At 32.6% G+C, this 21,897-nt stretch overlaps 4 protein-coding genes across 5 annotated transcripts; all 4 read left to right on the top strand.

Moving 5' to 3' along the window:
* Window positions 1–1,152: 1,152 nt before the first annotated feature.
* LOC135132367 (uncharacterized) lies at window positions 1,153–2,137 on the top strand. Of its 2 annotated transcripts, none has more exons than XM_064060442.1 (3): window positions 1,153–1,321; window positions 1,432–1,568; window positions 1,650–2,137. In XM_064060442.1, exons 1-3 carry the CDS (start codon window positions 1,305–1,307, stop codon window positions 1,868–1,870), a joined length of 375 nt encoding a protein of 124 aa, XP_063916512.1. In that variant the 5' UTR covers window positions 1,153–1,304; the 3' UTR covers window positions 1,871–2,137. The 2 variants fall into 2 exon arrangements, with proteins under 2 accessions (XP_063916512.1, XP_063916511.1); XM_064060441.1 differs by having other exon boundaries at window positions 1,398–1,568; window positions 1,650–2,136.
* A 4,495-nt stretch (window positions 2,138–6,632) lies between these two features.
* Window positions 6,633–7,486, top strand: LOC135132091 (uncharacterized). Its single transcript, XM_064060021.1, has 3 exons — window positions 6,633–6,927; window positions 7,058–7,183; window positions 7,234–7,486. Exons 1-3 carry the CDS (start codon window positions 6,876–6,878, stop codon window positions 7,416–7,418), a joined length of 363 nt encoding a protein of 120 aa, XP_063916091.1. The 5' UTR covers window positions 6,633–6,875; the 3' UTR covers window positions 7,419–7,486.
* Window positions 7,487–12,248: 4,762 nt separating this feature from the next.
* LOC135133019 (uncharacterized) lies at window positions 12,249–13,032 on the top strand. Its single transcript, XM_064061248.1, has 3 exons — window positions 12,249–12,428; window positions 12,490–12,675; window positions 12,733–13,032. Exons 1-3 carry the CDS (start codon window positions 12,374–12,376, stop codon window positions 12,933–12,935), a joined length of 444 nt encoding a protein of 147 aa, XP_063917318.1. The 5' UTR covers window positions 12,249–12,373; the 3' UTR covers window positions 12,936–13,032.
* A 177-nt stretch (window positions 13,033–13,209) lies between these two features.
* Window positions 13,210–21,817, top strand: LOC135133018 (uncharacterized). The gene is made up of 3 exons (XM_064061247.1): window positions 13,210–13,296; window positions 13,346–13,510; window positions 21,442–21,817. Exons 1-3 carry the CDS (start codon window positions 13,245–13,247, stop codon window positions 21,777–21,779), a joined length of 555 nt encoding a protein of 184 aa, XP_063917317.1. The 5' UTR covers window positions 13,210–13,244; the 3' UTR covers window positions 21,780–21,817.
* Window positions 21,818–21,897: the final 80 nt, after the last annotated feature.

The raw sequence follows: 21,897 nt of genomic DNA, 5'->3' as shown, positions 1-21,897 counted from the left end.
TCTTGATTGCATTTTTTTTCAAATTCAAATTATTCAAATGCAATTTCGCGCCACTATTTTTTTTTTCAGGGGACATTTTAATTGAAGTCTGGTCACCACAATACCGTGTTTGATTCGACCTGTATATGTCAGACGAGGGTCTGGGTTTCGCAATATATAAATAAAATCTGCAATCAGTCGTTCCAGGGTTTTTCGAACGGTTTTAACTTTCTTAGAAATTTTAGGATAGTTTTTTTATATAGCGCTTGCACTTCTTGCTGCTTTTCTTCCTCTGTCAATACTATACCATTAGATACCTAATACTATAAGATCATGGAAACTCTTTTTTTTTTAAAGAGTTTCGCCTCTGGTATGGTTGACATACTGAGTTACCGTGCTATTTTGCCTTATTCTTAACCCTGATCCTGAAGATGCCACTTTCGAAAGTGTGCGAAACGTTGAGGTCAAAAACTCAGTTAACACGGTTCCAACCCGGAAAACGATCAGGTTATGACAAAATAAAAATCTCAAAATCACATTTTATAATTTTCCGATGAAGCGAGATTACTTTAGGTGCGAGGGAAGTCCCGTCGAAATAAATTTCGACCAATTTTTTAAGTTTTAACAAAAGATTTTGTGTTTGTGTATAAAAGAAAAAAAAACGTAAACGCTCGAAGTGACGCGCAGATTAACTCGTTCAAGTTGCTAAAATTGGTACCCCGACATTACTACTTCTTGAATCAGATATTTAATTTCAGCATGAAATAAATTGTTACCAAAAATACTCTTGATGTGGATTTTTTTTTATTAAGGAGAGGACATTGAATTGTCTTTCAATGTACGAGATTCCAGCAAATTTATAACCATGTCCTCAACTTAATACACCTTAATATAGCAAGTTTTTTTTTTATCTATTTAGAAATTTAAATTAAGACATTCCATAAAGTACACCATTTTGACGCGTAAAAATAACTAAGAACGAAAAAAGTGTTAAACATTTCCATTGAATCCATTTATTAATAATAATGATTAACACAATCAGTTCCAGAAACAAACCCACAACCCCGTTTAATACTGTTAACGATTTCTATTTTTCTAATACTTAAATAAGGTGTGTAAACGTTTTAGCGAAACATTGAATTCGAAGTTTACAACACAGTATACATATTATCACTCACACGACGACCTTCCTTCCAGTATGTGAAATTCACTTTGCTTATAAAATATTTAGTTGTGTCACAAGCAAACAACACTGCGGGCTGACCAGTTTGTAAAAGTAATAAGAAAATGAATAAGTGTTTTATTTATGTATTAATTTACTCGACATGTGTTATAAATATGGGTAAGTGGGGACCTGTTGCGACATGTTTGAAAAGTATTTAATCAAAATGCTATTTAAAAATATATATTGTGTCCAGTGCTATTAGAATCTTTAACCCTAGACCAGATTAGAGTTCCAGAAACTACTTCATCAGTTTTGCATTGTTATCAATGCAATCCTGCTACACAGGAATGTGAGGACAACAAAGCAGACGTTATAAAATGCGGTTCAATGTCGATATTTAGATGCAGCAGACAAGTGAGAAAAGGTTAGTAGCAAGCACTTCTCGTCAGTTATCGTATGGTACCTAATTATTATAATATTACATAATATTGTCTCTGTTGTTTAGATTCACCAGATAAATCTAAAGCTCTCAGAAAATGTGTAATCGCAGATCGAGACGGATACGTTGGATGTCCAAATGAGTATGAATGCTTCAACTGCAATCAGAGTTTGTGCAATGCGAACCCCATTGTTACTACTACATCTTTGTCAAGCTCATCACCGTTGATTACGAACTGTATTTGGCCAGCTGTGGTTTCTGCAATATTTGTAGTTATTTATTCGTAATGATATTGGGTCAGTTATATTTTTTATTTAACGTCGAAAGTTAAGAAAATTCGAAAAGGGTACTCAAAAGTGCTAGTCAATACTGTAGCTTTAGAAATAATTTTAAGAACGTTGTCGTGGTTCAATTAAGTTTTATTATTCCACTGTTGTGCGTATTTTTCAATAATAATTCGCCATATTTCATTTTTGTTTGTTTTGTTATGTTTGTTTTTATAATGGTTTGTTTACTATTTGTACATAATTCTTACTGCCAGTTTTAGAAATTAAATTGTAGTCAGTGACGTATTATTTCCTTTGATTTAGTACCTAGTGTCTAGAGAGTGTCGACTGTGTTGCAATGTTTTCACAAAAACTTTATCGAAGGTTTGCTAAAACCTAACATTCACAGTGAATTTTATCCATGAAAATTTTGAACGTTTACCAACAATGATTGTTTAGTCAGAAAGTGAAACTCTTAAGTTGTACAAGGCTTTAGGAACAATGAAAACTACGGTTAGTGTATTGAAAAGTTTTCCAGGAGAATTTGGAAATTGTTTAGCAACAAGGGTAGACTCGTGTGTTCAATAAAAGCCCTGATTTAGACGTTTTATATCAATTTTGTGAAGGAATGGGCTCTGGTACCAGTGTTACATACAGTACCTTGCAGCCGTATTTTAATTAAATATATCCCGGTGACAAATTGCGATGTAGAAGGCTCCTTTTTTACATTTAAACATTTTTAACACCTTAAAAAAGACGGATCTCAGAGGATAGTTTAGAGGTTGTTGGGTTAAAATACAATTAAAATAACTCACTAATTATAAAATATTTCAGCATACTTAACCTCAACTTATTAACCTCGAATTAAATATAGGGAGACCGGGGACAAAAACGACAGCTTAATTATTTCCGAAATTATGCTAAGCACATGCACATAGATTCAAGAAAAAAAAAGTTATTTGGTTTAATCTCGCGGTTTAGTACCTAGTAATCGATCCCTACCTGTCGAAACTTGTATAGGTAGGTATATTTATATGTATTTTGTCACTGTAAATTTGCTGTATCATTTAGTAACGGTTTATTAATTTTATTTTTTATTGAATTGACTTCGTTTTGAAGAATTTTCTTAGCTAAAATGAACAAAAAATTATCCCCTAAGTTGGAAAAGTGGCAAAATTACTGGCAGGAACCGTTTACGACGTGTGGATGTGTAACACCCCTAGGAAGACTACGTCGATTTAAAAATTATAATATTCCAGGAATCATTAAAGTAAAAATTGGTAAAAGATATTAAACAGAACTTACCTAGTTCCTGAAGTACAATGCAACAAAATCAGCTTCTTCAAATAATTGTAAAATTTGATTTTGCAAATTTTACTCTTTAAAATAATTAAAGTAGGAACTGTTAAAGTACACGTAAAGAAGCATGCTGTACGTGTGTTTCGAGTGAGTTTTTATATAATAAAATTTTGTGATGACGTCGTCAAGACAGTGCAAACAAGAAGACATCCGTGTTTCTCACAACCGCCGGTCAAGATGAATTTTAAAATACAGATTATACTTACTCTTCTTTTTGTTTTATACTGTTTTTGCGTTTGATTAACATGTATAAAATTTCTGTTCAGTTTTATTATTTACTTCCCAAGTGTAAACTAAGGAAGTATTATACTGGGGTTTATCGGGCAAATAGATATTTTCATGTTTTCTCGACATTTTAGGACCCCTAGAGTATGAAAAAATAGATTTCCCGATTCTGTCTGTTCGTCTCTCTGTCGTCTGACGTCTGTTGGCCGTTTTCTATCGTCTGCTTTTTATACTCATACTGCAATAACGAATCCCATTTCAATTATATAAAATAGTATATTTTTGTACTTTACAGACCAGATATAAGCTAGTCAACTACTCAACCGCGTCTAGGCTTGTTCTGGAGCAACGGTCGTGACTTCCCCTTCCAGGCTTTTAAGCGAACGCCATCCGGTCGCCGTCGCCGACGATGAGTCACCCATCATCGCCGCAGATACTAGAAAACCCACAGGCGTCGTACCGGGCCTATTTCGTAACATTATGATTAAAGCATGATGCATGAATGAATTCAGGAAAACATGTTTTACAAGTTTTTTTCCTCATGAAGTCTCAATTTCAACATCTATTGGGACAACCATAAAACCGCAGACAACTAGAGATCGTGTGTTTCGCTTTCGCCACGCCAACTTTTGTCCCTTTATTTCAATTAAGTTCAAATTCTATCTCTCTCAAATTAATAACGGTGGGGAAATGAGTATTCAAATTACTAAAATTAATTACGCCACACTCAAGAATTCCAGTTAAGAAGGAATTTGAATGATATTAAACTATGGCACATTCTATTAACAACTTTAAACAACAAAAAATTTACATGATGTTAAATCATGTATTATTTCAAGTTATTAATTATATCAAATCGCATTTACAGAGTATCCTGTGAACCGAACCCCCACGTTACACACCAACAAAAAAATAAAGACATATTTAATACGATCAAAATCCATCAATTAATACCACACCACACAACATGGTATTTAAAACTAACTTAATCGTTGATCCATTTTGAAAAGGACCTTGAAAGTTTACGGTTAAATTCATACCCTCCTGGATTCTAAAAAAACGCGAGGGCTTTAATAATTTCTTACAGGTTTAATAGTTTGTTGCAGGTCCAATTATTCCATTTTCTAGTAGTCTATTTAGACTATCATCAATCTAAAGTAAAGAACAAAAAATGTGTTACAATTTAATACTAACGTGAAAAAAGTATGGCATAATTTCACACCATGTAAATTCTTTGTTTGAATCGTTGATAAAGTATGGCAAAATTTAACATCATGTAAGTTCTGTGTTTAAGTCATGGATAAAGTGTGGCAACTATTAACCTCATGTAAGTTTGTTAGCTTTACAATTTTTCTCTGTCTCGCAATTTTAGCCTCAGTAATTTTCTTTGCTCTATACTTTAAATTGAACGTAAGATCTTTTTTGTTTGTTTTGATAAATCTTTACTAGTTTTCTGACCACGTAAATATTTTGTTGATTAATATTTCCGTCACATAAATTGTCTGATGTCCAATTTTAATCTCAGATGAGAATTCTGTGCTGTTAAAAATTTCACGAGAGTGTATGGCGAATTTAAATGTTGTATATTGCACTTTTGAAACTTTGATAGTTGTTCGATTGTAGTTTAATGTCACAGTTATAGAAAGTGAACATTTATTTTTTATTTTATTTTTTTTAATTTTATTCCATTATGTCTCCAACAGACCAGAGGCTCAATTACAGGAGACAAGACAAAGACAACGCCCAGAGGCAAGTGTGGCGGGCAATCATGGAGCTAACTAACCCACCCGGGTCCTCTTTAAATGGACTTGGGGTAAATAATACAGAAACAAGTCACAGAAGCGGAGGACGCGGTTCCTAGTCGAGCTAGAGGGATTTATCGCGCCATCTTCACAAAAGAGGCGGATCTTAAATATAAGTCAGGGGAGCGGTCGGGATGACGTGACGCTCGCGACTTGTCTCAATAGCTTCGCCACAAAAAAAAACAAACACAATTTAGGGTTCCATTTTGTTGGACGATCACAACCAAGGCCAAATTTTTGAATTTTTGAAACTTTCGCGGGTTTTTCAAATTTTTTTCACATATCAGTTTGAGGCGGGATGTTTGGGTTATCACAACGTTAACAGTTTCACCTGTCTTCTTTAAGAGCTAAATAATTTTTCAGTAAATAAATACTCCTAGTTAGTATGTAACTATCTCAGCAATGACGTATAGTGTCCGGTTCTGTAATAAAAAATTCCATGGAAATAAATACGCTGTCTATGCATGAGGAACTTCAAGTTTATCACTTTGGCCCGGTCAGACTATGTAAATAACAATCATTCACGGAATAATAACATTTACTGATATGTCTGCTTTTATTTTGAAGTTTTAAGACTTTGTTTTAAACATTTTAAGAATAGCAGATAGGTACCTATCTTTTTAACACTTGAAGTAAACAAAATTCATAATAACAGAACACAATTATCATACCATAATAAAATCTAATAACTCGAAACCTTGCCTGACCTTTTCTTAATTTTCAAATTGTAACGCCAGTTATATAATTATTATTTTGCCAAACAACGTTTAATTAAAAAAGTGGTGTTATAATAAATTATGAAAGATGGTTCTATTAATACCTACATCAGTTTTAAACAATACAATACACGTTGTTTATTTACCTTTCTAAAGTTTAGATTTTTTATTAAATCTACATAGGTACGTAAGGAAACAATAAGTTGGATTTATATAATAATCCTACAGTGGTACAGCTAGAATTTCAGAGTAATCTAGCCAGTAGTTAGAAGATTATTGCTTAAGAAAACCGCCAATAGACAAAGTGAAACGGGAGAAGTACCTTTGCAAATCCTAGGAGCAGAAAAACGTCGAGAAAATATGAAATGAATTAAAAGAAAGCGACAAATTAACAATAATGTTGCACAAGTCTAGTTTTCAATAGCGAGCTTTTAAAAGAAAATATCCATATAAAATTTTGTTTTAAATATGATGAAGACGCTCCGTGGTGCAGACGTGTAATATTGGTTGCCTCCACAACCATTACATTACTCACATTCAGTTGTATTATGTAAACAAAAACAATTTACATCAAAACATCGTTCTAAAAATACACGGATGACACCACCTAAAAGTACAGAGCCGGCCTTAAAATTTCATTCGCTTCTACTACGCACGCAAGAGCTGCCAACAGATGCCACCGTCTTTAAACGATTGTCTTTAATGCCGCTCTGCAATAATACATCTAATAAAATTTAGTGGTGTAAATTCATTCAACAAACCAAAACACTAAGTGGACCATATGGTCACATGCCACATGACGTCTTAAGACTTAAGCTCCCTACCACCTAGTCTACGAAGTAGGTTACACACTTCAGTTCCGCGCCGCCACATAAACAATCCATACTTACCATCACCGACAGTGTTGTATTAGGTATTTCAAAAATGAAAGCAATTCTCGTTTTGGCTGTCCTCTGTTTGGCAATTTGTGAAACCTGTGAGTAAACTTTCTGTCGTTTTTATTAACAATAGGTGTTGCTAATAATAGTGCCCGTTCTGTTCCGGTTGTTCCGAAAATAGATTGAATTTTTCTTAATCATCTCTATTTTTCCTTTTGCTATTTCCAGTTGCCGACGACACATTAGAATGCTACCAGTGTAATCCTGTGACCTCCGAATGCGAAGTAGGCAAAGCCGATTCGATTAAATGCGGAAAGACTAACGCTTCAAAATGTCTGAAGCAAATCAGGAAAGGTATGTTGCTGTCCTTTTTTCATTTTTAAATCCATTGACTTGTTTTGAAGGAACTTCCGATGAGACTAAAGCTATCAGAAAATGTGTTGTCCCCGATGGTAGTGGTAATGTGGCTTGCCCAAATGGTTTTGATTGTCATGTCTGTGATTCGGATATGTGTAACACCGGATCTGTAACAAAAGTTACGTGGGTTAGCGTAATTGGTGTTTTCTTGGCCGTCCTGCATATGTATTAATCTTAATTTGTTGTTAATTTATTTGAAGCATAAGTTGTTGTAGAGGTAATAAAACTAACTAGAATCTTTTTTTGTTATTTTTAATCGTGACACAATGTATTACGTAATTGTTTTACAACAAGTTTTAGAACTATTGTATGTAAGGAATAATAATAAGTAATAGTAACAGTGATGGTTATAATTAAGTCCATCACCTGGTTTGCGGTTGGTAATTGTGCAAACTTACGTACTGTAAATATTGACGATGTTAGCATAAAGTTTACTAAATAGTAAAATTTCCATTATTATTTTTGGCTAAGGTTGGTGTTTTTCTTATTTGCACCCACCCAATATTAGCTTAGTTAATATCAGTCTCATTAATTAAAATTGTTTAAAACAGCTTATAAAGCGTGAATCAAATAAATTATTAAATGAGGCAGTATATTTTATTGAACAAATCTAAAACGGCTCGCCCCATTGTCCGAAACTTTGAGAATACATTGCATATAGACAAATTGATATACGTGTCCTTGTTAAAATGTTTATGAGGTCACAATGTAATGGAAAAACTCGCTTCTTTAACTATACTGTAACACCACACACATCTTTATTTTAACTTTTATAGGGATCAAATTCTGCGAACATCCTGGATATGTTGTACTATAATTTATAGGCGAGAGAAACTCCGTCTAAGGAACATTAAATTATTTTGATGATAATAATATTAAAATGAAAATTTTGTATTCCTAGAATTTTGGGAAAATTAAAGAAACCGTTTTTTGTTTAATCAATAAAGTTAACTGAGTCATTATTTAATTTTTAACACCTTGTATAAACAATTCTAAATATATTAACTGAAGCACAAACTTTGCATCTCTAAGTGCATTCTCTGACAAACATTTACTTAATAAACTTAGACGAAGACGATATTAAATTTAATATCTTGTTAAGAGTTCAAACAATTCAGTCCGTTGATTCTAAAACAAAAAAATTGAGAGCAGTCGATTTTGTAGTTTCGAAAATCATACATATAGAGCACATTATTCACATTATTTAAACAGGATTTAGCTACCAAATTTTAGGATGACGTCGTAAAATTTTTGGTGACGGTTAGACAAATTTTCATTAGGTACGTTGTGTCAGTTACGCGATATTTTAAAAATATTTCTAAATTTTTATAAGGATCGATAGAAACGGGAGACCGGATTTTTCATACTCTAGAAGCTACGAGAAGTTGAAAACGATGAAATCATCCATTCGCAGTTTTATGTCTGAGATAAACAAATGTCTTAAAATTAACTTTCGGAAGCTTTTTTCAGTGTAGTTTTTGCCTGATGGATAGGCAACCAATAATTTAGGTCGAACGATAGATTGCAATATACTTCCGAAAGTGTAGTGACAGATTTTCCAAAGCCAATTTGAAATACGATATTTCATAATCACTTTTTATTTATGTAGTCTCCTATGAGAAAAAATATTAACATTTTTAACAAAATAAGAAAAATGCTATGTAAATAATATGAATCTGAACAATCTATGAATCAGGATTCTAGGGATCTTTACAACGTTCTTTACGGCGTTGAGACACGGACAAGTAATTAATGAAATCAGACAAAAACGTCACTATATAGGAAGAATATATAAGAATATACTGTGGTATCCCCGTTTGAATTAAAATTTCGCGCTCAAATAAAAAAAAAATGTCGCGAAACCGCATCTGAAATTTAAAAAATTAAGAGATCTTCAAATTAGGGTAGAGAAATTTGGTGGTAGTTAGATGGTTGGCAATGTAAGAAGGAAGCGAGGTGAAAAATAAAGGTAGGTTAAACTTAGTTTGTAACTTCATAAAAGGACATTTGTTTAAAAACTCCAACGAGCGTAATTATTATTAATGTTTTTCTGATCTGAAATGTGTAAAATTGACGATGCTGTCAACACGTGTTATTGTGTTTATTGTTTGTAAATTTACAGTTTATGTTAAGATTTTTAACGGTTCCTGGTTCTAACACAATTTAACAGTCATGAAACTGTTCATATAAACCACGTGTGTCAGGAAATTCACGTATTCAGACTTCACTCTTTTATTTATCATAATATAACTGAAGTTTCTGGATCCACATTGCGTGGCTTCTCACCTCATTACAGGTTTAACAGTTTATCGCAGACCTAATTATTCCCTTGTAGGTATAATATTTTTTGCGCCTTGAATTTGAACATTTATTCTCGATGGCGCAGCTTATTGTAATTTTGATCGCATTGAATGTGTAATCTGCGAACACATTGTGATTTACTCAGTAACTCGAATTAAAGCATAATTTAAACGCATGTAAATTCTTTGTTGTTTAAAACTGCTGATAAAGTGTGGCGTAATTAAATGCTGCTTGCTTCATTTCTTGTAATTCTAATAGTCGTAAAGTTATCGTTATAAATTCGAAAGGAATAGAATTCGAACTTAATTAAAACAGGAGCGTGGGCGAAAACGGAACAGACGGTTTCTAGTTAAATTTTGCGGTTTTGTCATTTGCCCAAATAGATGCTGAATTGAAAATTAATGGGGAGAGTCGCGTCCGTGTGAAACGCGTAGCTTCTACGAATAGCTGGCCTGTTTTGCGAAAATCGGTTAGAGAGTATAATCGGCGGCAGGTGTTTTGAGCCTTCCTGTCAGTAGAGCAGAATCATCGAGAAAGAATGACAGACTAGATTCATGTTTTCTCGATGTTTCATGACTCCTAGAGTATGGAAAAATAGGTGCTTCGTTTCCGTCTGTCTGCCGTCAATGTGTCGTCTGCAGTCTGTGATGATATTTATTAGAAAATTTCTTGACATAATCACGTCTATACAAACCATTGAGGGCTAATTAATTTATTTTAGTATATGAAATTACCTGCCGTGTATGCCGCATCGTAACCACAATATTTATTATTACACATCAATTAAATTTGCATAAACATTTGCAGAAGTAACGCATCAAACAAAGTTTGCTGCCGATTCGCTCCAAAGAACTGGTGACATTTCAAAATATCATCAACCAAATCTCACCTTCCCGTAGTTCTGTGTTCCTGACCTTATGGTTTAAGTTAATAATTCTCCCCTAAAAATATTATTAGTTTATCAAGTTTTGCAACCGATTGTTCGTATATTTTATGTGTTTTAGGAATATCATGTAGATAGTATAACGCTAACCAAAATGTGTCTAATCGCTCTAGCAAGAATTCCATTACATTTTATAAAATAACACACTCCTATAGTTGTAGTTTATGAATCTGTATTAATTTTTTACGACAGGCATCCAGCTTTGCGCAACAAAATCCAAATTACGTCATATGTATAATATTTTACCCTCCCTATTTTCGCGAAAATTTGAGAATACAGTAATGTTGTGCCCGCCTACACTTAATAATAGCAAAATAATAATAATTACTATTATTATTAATTAATTTAAAAAAATGGTTTTGAACAAGACGTTGCGATTGCCACAACAAAGAATTTAAGCTATTTAAAGACTGGAAACTTGCAAACAAAGTGACAGCAGTGAGCGAGGATGTGATGTTTGCTTATATACTGGATTTGGTAAGAGTTTTTATTTATTTTAATAACAAACGTTCACCGCATGAAATAACTTTCTCGTCTAAGAAAATGAGCAGTTCGTCATTGATTTATATGTTCTTAAAGGCGCTTAAAAAACCTCATTATAGCGGAGAAATATCAGAATTTGATCAAGTATGAAATAAATAATTATAATCGCGTCCTCTGTGTTGAGGAAAGAAAATCCTTCAAATTTCTTCAAATGTATACTTTTTAGCCAACGCCGCTTGTTTTAGTTAACGACGTATTGTGTGCTTAATAGTCGCATTCTTTCGATGTATACGTGTATATTTTGAAGATTCTTTCCGAATTTTTATGGCTTTAGAGTGCGTATGTTAAGAATTGTGATGAGGTCTCATATTTTGAGTAGTTTTATGAAAGCTGAAACTGCTGGAGTATGAAATTTGAACAAAATTCTCTCGGTTTCGGAATTTGGAAGTATCTTTGCAAAAATAATAGAGATTATTGATTGTTTCTATTAACTGTTCCGTTTCATTTTATTTTTATAGTTACCTTATTTTATATTGTTGTTTCGTTCGTTTCTTTCCTTTCACAATCATCTGCCCCAATAATAACACACTTTGAAAGCTTAAGAAATATGTTTTTTGTTTTTACGTTTGCATATTTATAAATACAAAACAATAAAGTGCCCCGAAAAATAATAAGATTTTTTTTGACTAACCACGAATGTTTTGAACATTTTTGGAATTTAATTTATTTGATCATTTGAAATTATAAAAGGGTAATTAGTTTTTCCATTCTGTTTTAAATAAGTAGTGACGCAATTCATTTAAAAATTCGTTTCTAGATTCTTGGTACTGCTTGTATTTACTAATTATATGGTACGGAATAACTTTATTTGTTGCGTAAGAAACAAATATGTTAAAAATGTTTTTGTCGAAACAACTGGTTATAATTAAGATTTATTCTATGCTGTGATTTTAATTAAAATTTGTAGTAAAATAACTGTCAAATGTTCATGAATTTTTAACTACTGCACTTTTCAAAATGTATCAATTTATGCTAAGTGCTGCTGCACGGGATATTTTTAAATTCTACGGTCAATGTCTCAAATCCGTTCCTGCTTTATTTTATCAAAACGCATTAAATCTTCAGTGCAAAGTTCAGTCAGTACTCCCGTCATATTTTTATTTACGTTGTTTAAGTGATTCTGGTTACATTATCTTATTTCAATTCTTGTAACTAGAAAATTTTGGGTTTTTGAATTTTCCCACTGATGCAAAATGTTATTAGATAATATTTTGGGATTAGCCGTAACCACAATCAAGATAACCTTTCTAGTTTTCCCCATAATTTTTAACTATATAAACTCTTGAAGATGTTATGGTGGTCAATAGTTCAACGTTTAAGAAGACGAAAGTGTACCTAACATGGCTAAGAATTATATTGTTATAACCCTCTTTGTGATTATATCCCTATATAATGGTAAGTCTATTATTGTCAAAATTTACTTTTACCGAAAATTGTGTTTTTTGGCGGTTTACAGTTTTCGCTTTGGAATGCTATACTACAGATCTAAGAACGCTACGAAACAAAAATCCTCAAAGCGGCAAACACCAGTTGCAAAATTGTCAGGAATATATGAAAGATGTTCTACGAATGCGAGGAATAACCAACCCAATGTTGCCCCCAAATATCAACTTCCATTGCTTTTCGCTTACAGTTGATAGAGGTAAGATCCAATCAACGCAGCAAATAACACAAACAAATCTTTATTTTTGTTGATTAGGTGCCAACGACGTAGTCGTTAAAGGCTGCATGCCGTTATATGGTTGCGGTTTAATGAAAAATATCGTCACCTTAATGATGAAAAGTGGAAGTTATGGTAGGACGCACAAGGTCCAATGCAACGAATGTACCGGAATTGGTTGTAACAAACCACGTTTGTTTGAAAAGTCATCGTTGGCCAGTTCTACTTTACTAGACTACTAAACCTAACTTGTTTATTTATTTATTTAATTTATTTTGTGCAAATGTTCAGTATTAAAGTAATGAGTAATAAACAACCGAATAAAAAATTGTTACAGTACCTGTTTGATGTTCATCTTTATTTTCGAGTAGGCATATCAAAGGCGTTTACACTACGGTTCAGTTTTCAATTATTCGTCTGAAAATAAATGCTTTTAATATAAATATTCTCAATCGCATGTGCGTTACATCATGGTGTCGATAAACAAAAAATGGGCATTCTAACTATCTAATTTTAGTCATGCTGAAGCATCTGAATCTGTCGTAAGCATAATGTCAAAAGTGTTAATGGGGCTATTTTTGTGTGTATGTGTAATGCATAAAGGTGGATTATTCTCATACTAAAATTTTGGGTTAACGACTCTTCTTTTCAGCGCTATGTTTAACTTGTTATACGGTAAACTTTACCAGTTGGCTGAGTGGGAACGTGCACAGATTGAAACATAAACTGCAAGAGTGTAGTGACTATATCAACGAAGTTAGTAGTGTTCAGGGGCCGACAATTACAGGAAAGTTACAGTGTTTTACCATTACTTCAGGTAACTGGAACTGGTAATCAATTTTTAATGTCTTGTTAATTTCTGTAAAAAATTTTTAATGCTCACTTCCATGGAGAAGAGTTGAATGTTTACAAAATTATTAACTATCTGTAATATTTTTTGATGTTCCCCATGAAGTAAGTAAATTGTTTCAGCAAGCAACTGAAAAATTGTTCAGTTTCAACGTCATTTCTATTAATAACAATTTCCTAAGAAGCCTACATAATCAAAATGTGTGATACATTGTTTAAAAGTCCATTCATAAAAAAATAGTTTTCTTTTTGCGTCTTAACAGTGGTGTTTAGCTTGTGCATTTTGTAAGTATATTATTTTCGAATTAAGATGATTGGAAACACTTTTTTCTGTTTTAAATAAGTAAATGCAATTTTAAACGTCTCTATGCACATCCGGGCAATAAACTTTAACAAAAACATCAATGTGTTTCGACAACAGAAGTGGGATCTTCTGGACAAACTTGGTGGGTGAAGGATTTTGATATGTTTGTGTAATTTTAATGTCGCCGGTGGATTTCAGGCAAAGTTCAAATAAAAGAAAAAAATTGTACGAAAGCAATTTCAGCAGAACTTCCCTCGTCCTGAAGTACACTTTTTTGAGAATGTATAAAATTTGATTTTCTGAATTTACTTTTTTATGAAAACTCCTATAAGTTAAAATAAAGATATGTGTAATAATGTAAACAACTGTAGGTGAGCTATTGGCATGTTTTAAGTGAATTTTTTCATTACAAAATTTTGTGCGCAGGCGCACGTATATCAATTTAGATGGATGCAGTGTAATACTAACAATAATAGTACTATATTTTCAAATTTTCTGGAAAATTGGGTGAAGCATTCTTGATTTAATCAGTAAAATTAATTGTTGCCCTCTTTATTTCCTTTCGTTATTGTCTGTAAGCATTTCTAAATAAGGTCACTCACAATAACAACAAATCTCGAAATATCAAAGAAAGCGATGTATGTATTGTTGACGGCTTCTTTGCTATCGAGGACGTTATTCTAAGAAACCATTAAATCAGAACACAAAGCGGGGTGGCCAATGGTCATATCATAACTTACGATTGCTTCTGTTTGTTAGATAAGTTGCCTAACTTTTTTAATGTAAAAAATATATATTTCTTAAAAGCTTTACTATGACAAACATTGAATGATAAAAAATATACTAATAACAAACAAAATCAGGGTAAATTCATAAACCACAAGTACAGGAGTATGTTATTTTATAAAATTTATATAGCATGTACTAAACCAAATTTGCAGAGACGTCATCAAACTGTTGGTGGTGATGATTATAAAACAACAACCTGTCCAATAGTTTCGAATATTAACTGTCTAATAAAAGTCGACAAAGACGACCGACAAGCGGAAACGGATGACCAATTTTTTCGTACTCTAGGGGTCATGAAACGTAGAGGACCGTAGTCAAATAAATCTGATGATGAATTAAAACACAAACAGTGTAAAAATATTATATATACGTACAAGATTTGCCATCACCTTAGCTTATTATTACCTATTAGTATTATTACTGTCTCGCAAAAATTAATAAAGATAAGATACGCGGTTCAGAAAAATGTTGTGATATTCTAGATTTTACATTGACTAATAATATCGCATATCAGTCTGTCCGTCTGTCTATCCGTGTCGATTTTTATTTAGATAGTCTCCGAAACTACCGGACCGATTGTTAAATTTTGTACATATTTTAGGAATATGGTGTAGATCAGGGGTCGGCAACCTGCGGATACAATCGATATAAACACATCTTTTTTTTAATTAATTATTGGTAAAATTAAGATTTAAAAACTTGATCAACTTTGAAGCCACTACGTTACGTCATTAAAAAAAGCAAGTGAAGATTTGAAAAGCGATTTTCAGAGAGGGAGGTTAAAAGAATTTTATGCAAATTTGTCAACTACCAAATTTCCAAAACTGAAAATATCTGGACGAAATATGTTGTCTATATTTGGAAACACATATATATGTGAACAAACTTTTTCTCAGATGAAAATCGTAAAATCCAAATATCGTTCCCGCCTCAGCGATCTACATTTAGAAAATCTTTTGAGGGTGACGACAAATGGTTTCAAGGCTGATATTCCAAAATTGACAAACAATCTACAAGAGTCCTCTGACACCTCTTTAGACAGTCATAACTACTCTCAACATAGGGCGTCTGATACTTTGCAACTTTATTATCAAAATATTCTAAGTGTGAATAATAAATTTGCTGATATACTTTTGAACTCTATGACCATGACGCAGTATGGCATCTTGATCCTCACGAAGACTTGGCTAAAAAATGACGTGTCTAATAATGAATTATTTGAAACGAATATTTTTAATGTCTATCGTAAAGATCGTTATCTTGCGGCAACTGACACTAGTCGAGGTGGTGGAGTACTGATTGCTGCTAAAAAGCATCGTCTAATTGATACTTAATTCTGGCTTTGATGAGATCAGGCATATTGACATTTTAATTGCTAGGATTAGACTAGTGTAAAAATCGGTATTTGTAATTGTCTTGTACATACCTCCTTCTGCCGTAGTTGATGATTATGCTCGTCTTTTTGAATATCTATCTTCCATTAACCAATTATTCAGCGCTAACTTAATCGTTATAGACGATATAAATATCTCCCACTTTGCAGAATTTTTTAATCTTACGCAATGGAATGGTGTTCTAAATCGTGATAATAGTCTCCTTGACCTTGTGTTTTCTAATTTTCATTGTTTTGTTTCTAAGCCTGTTGAACTTTTAAGCACTGAGGATTCATATCATCCAGCGTTGTATGTCGATTTTTCCTCCTTAAAAACTAGTAAAGTTGGCAACCCTTCTGGCATTTGTGGTGGATCCCGTAATTTCAGGAAGGCTGATTTTTCATCATTGTATGAGTCTATGTTAAATACTGAGTTCTCTTTTCTTGACGCGTGTGATGATGTAAACAAGGTTGTTGATGACATATGTAAAAAATTAGAAGCCTTGTTTTCTTCTTTTGTACCAATTAAGAGAAAACCTTCAAGAGTTTATCCTCTCTGGTATAATGGACAAATTATTTCTAACTTAAAAAATGAAGGAGAAAGCGTGGCATAAATATAAATGAAATAAAACAATGGAATCCTATAATACCTTAAAAAGTATACGCGCTACTGTAAAACTCTTGATTCGGACTTCCTACAAAGAATATTTGCAAAATATCACCTCTGAGATTAAGAGAGTTCCAAAAAAGTTTTGGACGTTTATTAAAAATAAATCGAAACATACATGTATTCTAGCTAACATGTTTTACAATGATAACGAACTTTCCAATCCTCAAGACATTGCTGATGCGTTTGCGCATTTTTTTGCCAGGTCTTTTAATCCTGTTAGTAGCACCTCATCAAACACGTCCGTTAATAGTGATCTTGTGAGTGCGTTAAATCAAAATATATTAGATGTTAGAAAAATTAACGAATCTGAAGTGCTTACAGCCATTAAGAAACTAAAGCCGACGTTAATCGCTGGGCCCGATGAGATTCCGTCATTCTTTGTGAAAGACTGTGGCATGATTTTAGCTCCTCCACTAACAGTTATATTCAACTTGATTTTGGGCAGTTCAAAATTTCCTGACAAATGGAAGTTATCTAGGATTCTGCCTATTCATAAAAAAAGGAAGCACTGCGGAAATCAGTGAATATAGGCCAATTGCTTTGATCAACAGCTTTGCTAAAGTGTTTCAATTGTTTCGCAGCTCTTGTCACCGATGCAGCATGGTTTCATTAAAGGAAGGTCGACTGTCACGAATTTGATAATCAAGACGCAATATATCTCTGAAATGTTTGACAAACATCTTCAAGTTGATTGCATTTATTTGGATTTTAGCAAGGCTTTTGATCGTATTGACCATCGTATTCTCTTGCAAAAACTGGAGAGTTTTGGCTTTTCCGACGGTTTACTAAGTGTCTTTAAATCTTATCTAAGCAACAGATATCAGTATGTATTTTGTAACAGTTGCTCCTCACGTCAATTTCCACAGACATCTGGTGTACCGCAGGGCTCGGTCTTGGGACCATTATTGTTTATGATGTATATCAATGACATTATCGATGTTGTGGACGTTCCTTCCTTGCTTTATGCAGATGATTTAAAAATATTTTTTGGCGTACAGTCATCTTTGGATTGTATTCGTCTTCAACACAACTTGAATCGTGTTATGCTATGGTCGAAAAAAAATAATTTGCTATTAAACGCTGATAAATGCGTCGTCAAGTCATATTCGATTAAACTGTCAAATGTTGTACACAACTACGTCTTGGATCAAAGAGTCCGGCAACGTCCTGATTATGTATGTGACTTGGGTGTCACATATGATGCTAAATTAAGTTTCCATAAACACTATGAGGTTATCTCGACCTCGGCGCATAAATCATTCATTAGGCTTTGTTGTTCGCAACGCGGCGGAATTTAAAGATCTTGATGTTCTAAGGCTTCTCTTTGTATCATACGTCAGATCCGTCTTGGAGTACCTACGCGTCGGTGGTATGGAGCCCTTTTTATCAAACCCACATTTCTCTGTTGAAAAAAACGCAACGTCGATTCCTAAAATTCTTGTCTTGTCTTGTGATGGTGTTTACCCTACAAGAGAAATTCCAAATAATGTACTGTTACGTAGATTTAGTTATCAGAGTTTGGTATGCAGGCGAAAAGCAGCTTCTATCTTAATGTTACATAATATTTTAAATTATCATATCAAATGTGAAGATCTTCTTAAGATCCTAAAGCTGTGTGTGTTAAAACCTGGTTTAAGATCATATTCTTTCTTGCATATGCCTGTCCCAAGAACAAACATATTGAAATCGTCTCCGGTTTATCAAATGCTTCAAAACTATAGAGAGGTGGAATCTGAATTTGATATATTTAATACTTCGCCAGCAAAAATTAAGCAGTTTTTCAGTGTCTAACTATATGTTTACTTAGTTGTTTTTGCTTTTATTTCCTAGTTTTTACTCCTCAGTAATTGGGCTCTCAGTCTGTTGAGGGATTACTCATAATAATATTAATAACAATCCTTTCTTATTTATTACGTATTCTGGTTTACTATTAGGGTTATTATTATTATTATTATTGGGCTCGCAAAAAAATTATATTTAAATTTAGCCCGCTACCCTCAAAAAGTTGCGGACCGCTGGTGTAGATGGTAAAACGCTAACTAAAATCTATCTAATCATTTCCACTTTAAAATATTTCATAGCAAATATTATTTAAATTATACAAAATAACATATAGTTACACTTTTGTTTTAGATATCCGTTTTCACTTTTTACTTTAGTCATCCATATTTGTAGAATACAAATCAAGAATATATATATACGAATCTACATTTTTTATTTTTCAACTTTTCGATTTTTCAATCCTTCGACTTTACACATTTTTCAATCTTTCAGTTTTTCGATTTGACGATTTTTTGATGTTCCGATTTTACCGATTTCTAAATTTTGTAAAATTTCGGTTTTTCAATTTTTCAAATTTTGGATTTCTCGACATTTCGGTTTTGATGTCAACTTACAATTTTGTCCAATAAAAGATATTTAAATGTTGAAAAGTAACACAGTCCTAGTTAATGAATCCCTGTTCAATTTTTGTCCTAGATATAAAGAGATTTTTCGAAATTGTATAACAATTCTTCAATTTCTCAATGTATTGAATTTTCGGCATTTCGATTTTTCGGTCTCTCGATTTTTCAGCTTTCGAGTTCTCGATTTTTCGATATTTGGGATATTTTTAGTTTTTTGATGCTTCAGTTTTTTGAATTTTCAATTTTTCGATTTTTCAATTTTCCGATTCTTCAATTTTTCGTTATTTTAATTTTTCAATTTTTTACATTATGTTTATACTTCTACTTTCCAATTTTTCTAATTTTTAAATTTTTGATTTTTCAGTTTTTTTAAAACAGGCAAAATATAAACCCCGGCCACCCGCCCTCGTATAATTTGTGATGATTTTTTCTTATTCATCGTGAGCCGGGGGGCGGAGCTTAATAGCAAAATCTTAATTTTTTTACAAGAAATCACAATGTGAAACATGTTCTTATGTAAATCATGTTATTCAAAGAAAACTATATGTACTTATTATGTAGAAAAGAAAGCCGAAAATTGACTCCACCGGAGCATAATTGTAAAATTCATATTTACCAAAAAATTTACCATTGGAAACATATTTTAAATTTCTTAGCTTGACAACGAATGAAAAATTCATCACAACCGAGAGTAGGGCGGGTGGGTAGGGCTTAATCTTTGCTTCTTTTTTTATTTAACTAAAATTTATCTAATAATTCCCACTTTAAAATGGTTCATAGTAAATATTATTTAAATTTTATAAAATAAGCTACAGCTACACTTTTGGTTTATGTACCTGTCTTGATTTTTTACCTTAGTCATCTAGATTTGTGGACAAAGAATCAAAAGTAGGTACATGAACAACAATTTAACTTTGAAAGTACAAACACCGAGGGCTGTGAAATCTTGCAAAACGTTTTATGGTTATCCTAAATAGTTAATCAATGTGCAAAATTTTTTCATTTTTAGGAAAATCTGCATATATTGTACTCTTCTTTAGGGGCAAGGAATTTCTGTCTAAACAACCTTAGACCAATTTTTCATTAGTTTTCCAGATTATGATAGCAAAATACTGAAAACACCACCCCCTACAGCTATTTATCACCACTTTCAAGTGTGTCATCAGGGGATGCCATAACCTATGACCGCTGTCAAATTACCAAGGCATTCATCAATTTAAAACAAATTTAATTGACAGCAAGTAGTACGTAACACGATATAGACCAGATATAAATGTGAAATTTATTGAACACCCCTCATTACATCAAAACGTTTAATTAATGAAATTTATAACTTACTCTACAACTCGCATGTAGAGTATAAATTTTTGTTACTACTAAGTTTTAATGTTCAGATAACGGAAAGTTGTTTGCGAAATTCTTCTATGCATCTCTAATGTGATGGGTGATATAATTTTCATGCTTGACTACATGTAAGAACTTTAGATAATTTTTTTTTTGTTCCAAGTATTTTTCTTTACTACAATGCAAATGTCAAACCAACAGGCAACGTCAATAGAGAACTGCCACAATAGTTAGAAAAAAAAAGTTTTTCCATGGCCGACTAGACGGCGTTTTTTTTTCGATCAAAAACAAGTAGTGTTCCCAGAATTTTGGAAAATTTACACCATTGTTTTATTTTTTAAAAACTGCAAACAACGTTGCAAATCAAAGCACATTTTTAACAAACATATTTTGAATACATTTTGAGACGCCTTTAACGTCCTAGAGCGGACCAACCAAATTATTATATTTACAACTTCTATTTTTTTTTTAAATACCCCTTGTAACATGTTACTAAAAATATAAATATAATATTAATAATAATAATTAGGCAAGTCACGCTATAAATTTTAACCTAGATTTATTCAACAAAATTTTAATATTACGTCATCAGATTTTGGGAAGGGATGACTGATGAATTCTGAGAAGCGATTTGCCATGTTCACAATAACTGTGTGATAATAATTTTGTTTCTTATTAAGTTTCTCAACCCCTACGTAAAAATCGTAATTTCGCAAATAGGATAAGCAGTTTAATTAAATAGCAGAAGTAAATCTTTCAATTCGAACTAAACAGTGGTTTTTTCGTTTTGTCATTTTTTTTAGTCTAAAAATGTATTGGTACCGTATCATACTTTTGAAGTGCAAGGTAGTAAGTTTATTTTAGTTTGCACTCATAACCACAATGTCAAAACAACACAACATCAAAAATAACTCTCAAGTTTTGCGTTGCTCTCTTTAAATTTCTCTTAATGAAAGATCAAAGAAAACACAAACGTTGAAATTTATAATTCTATCTTGGTTTAATTTATATTCAGATTATCTGGATGTCGTCCTTAAAGGCTGCGTTCCCGAGGGTCACTGCGACAGCATGATCAAAGCTTTTCAACAAATGATAGAAAAAAGCGAAGAAGCTTCCATCGGCGCTGTAGGAAACGCAGACTGCAAAATATGCGAAGAAGACGGATGTAATTCCGAAGACGAAGAAACTTTTTACCTTCCAAACAACATCTCTACCTTAAAAACGACAACGTTTCCGCGTTTAAAAGTAGTAACAACAGCGAGTACCCACAGCTGTTGCAGCTGTTTGAAAACTGATTACAGCACATGTTTATTTTTTATTGTGTTGTATTATTATTCGCTACATTATGGATAATGTGTTTTGAGATAAAATAAACAAGTTTGTTGTCAATATTTATTTACGTTTAGTTTGCTACTGCATTGAAAACGTAGTCTGAGAATGTGTCTATAAAAAATCTATATTGTTATGATCG

The sequence above is a fragment of the Zophobas morio genome, unplaced genomic scaffold (assembly GCF_036711695.1).
Source record: "Zophobas morio isolate AGI-343-1 ecotype UQ-CSIRO unplaced genomic scaffold, CSIRO_AGI_Zmor_V1 ptg000021l, whole genome shotgun sequence".
In the NCBI taxonomy this organism is placed as follows: Eukaryota; Metazoa; Arthropoda; class Insecta; order Coleoptera; family Tenebrionidae; genus Zophobas; species Zophobas morio.
The sequence above is the reverse complement of the archived record's forward strand: the minus strand, read 5'-3'. Positions and strand labels throughout refer to the sequence as shown.

Bases quoted from the DNA above. Each gene is read 5' to 3' on its own strand.
- LOC135133019 (XM_064061248.1), top strand. From the start codon at position 12,374: ATGGCTAAGAATTATATTGTTATAACCCTCTTTGTGATTATATCCCTA. The intron at 12,429-12,489 runs GTAAGTCTATTA...GGCGGTTTACAG, and splicing joins GATTATATCCCTATATAATG to TTTTCGCTTTGGAATGCTAT. The intron at 12,676-12,732 runs GTAAGATCCAAT...TTTGTTGATTAG, and splicing joins TTCGCTTACAGTTGATAGAG to GTGCCAACGACGTAGTCGTT.
- LOC135133018 (XM_064061247.1), top strand. From the start codon at position 13,245: ATGTCAAAAGTGTTAATGGGGCTATTTTTGTGTGTATGTGTAATGCAT. The intron at 13,297-13,345 runs GTGGATTATTCT...TCTTCTTTTCAG, and splicing joins TGTATGTGTAATGCATAAAG to CGCTATGTTTAACTTGTTAT. The intron at 13,511-21,441 runs GTAACTGGAACT...ATTTATATTCAG, and splicing joins GTGTTTTACCATTACTTCAG to ATTATCTGGATGTCGTCCTT.
- LOC135132091 (XM_064060021.1), top strand. From the start codon at position 6,876: ATGAAAGCAATTCTCGTTTTGGCTGTCCTCTGTTTGGCAATTTGTGAA. The intron at 6,928-7,057 runs GTGAGTAAACTT...TGCTATTTCCAG, and splicing joins TTTGGCAATTTGTGAAACCT to TTGCCGACGACACATTAGAA. The intron at 7,184-7,233 runs GTATGTTGCTGT...CTTGTTTTGAAG, and splicing joins TCTGAAGCAAATCAGGAAAG to GAACTTCCGATGAGACTAAA.
- LOC135132367 (XM_064060441.1), top strand. From the start codon at position 1,267: ATGAATAAGTGTTTTATTTATGTATTAATTTACTCGACATGTGTTATA. The intron at 1,322-1,397 runs GTAAGTGGGGAC...TATTGTGTCCAG, and splicing joins GACATGTGTTATAAATATGG to TGCTATTAGAATCTTTAACC. The intron at 1,569-1,649 runs GTTAGTAGCAAG...TCTGTTGTTTAG, and splicing joins CAGCAGACAAGTGAGAAAAG to ATTCACCAGATAAATCTAAA.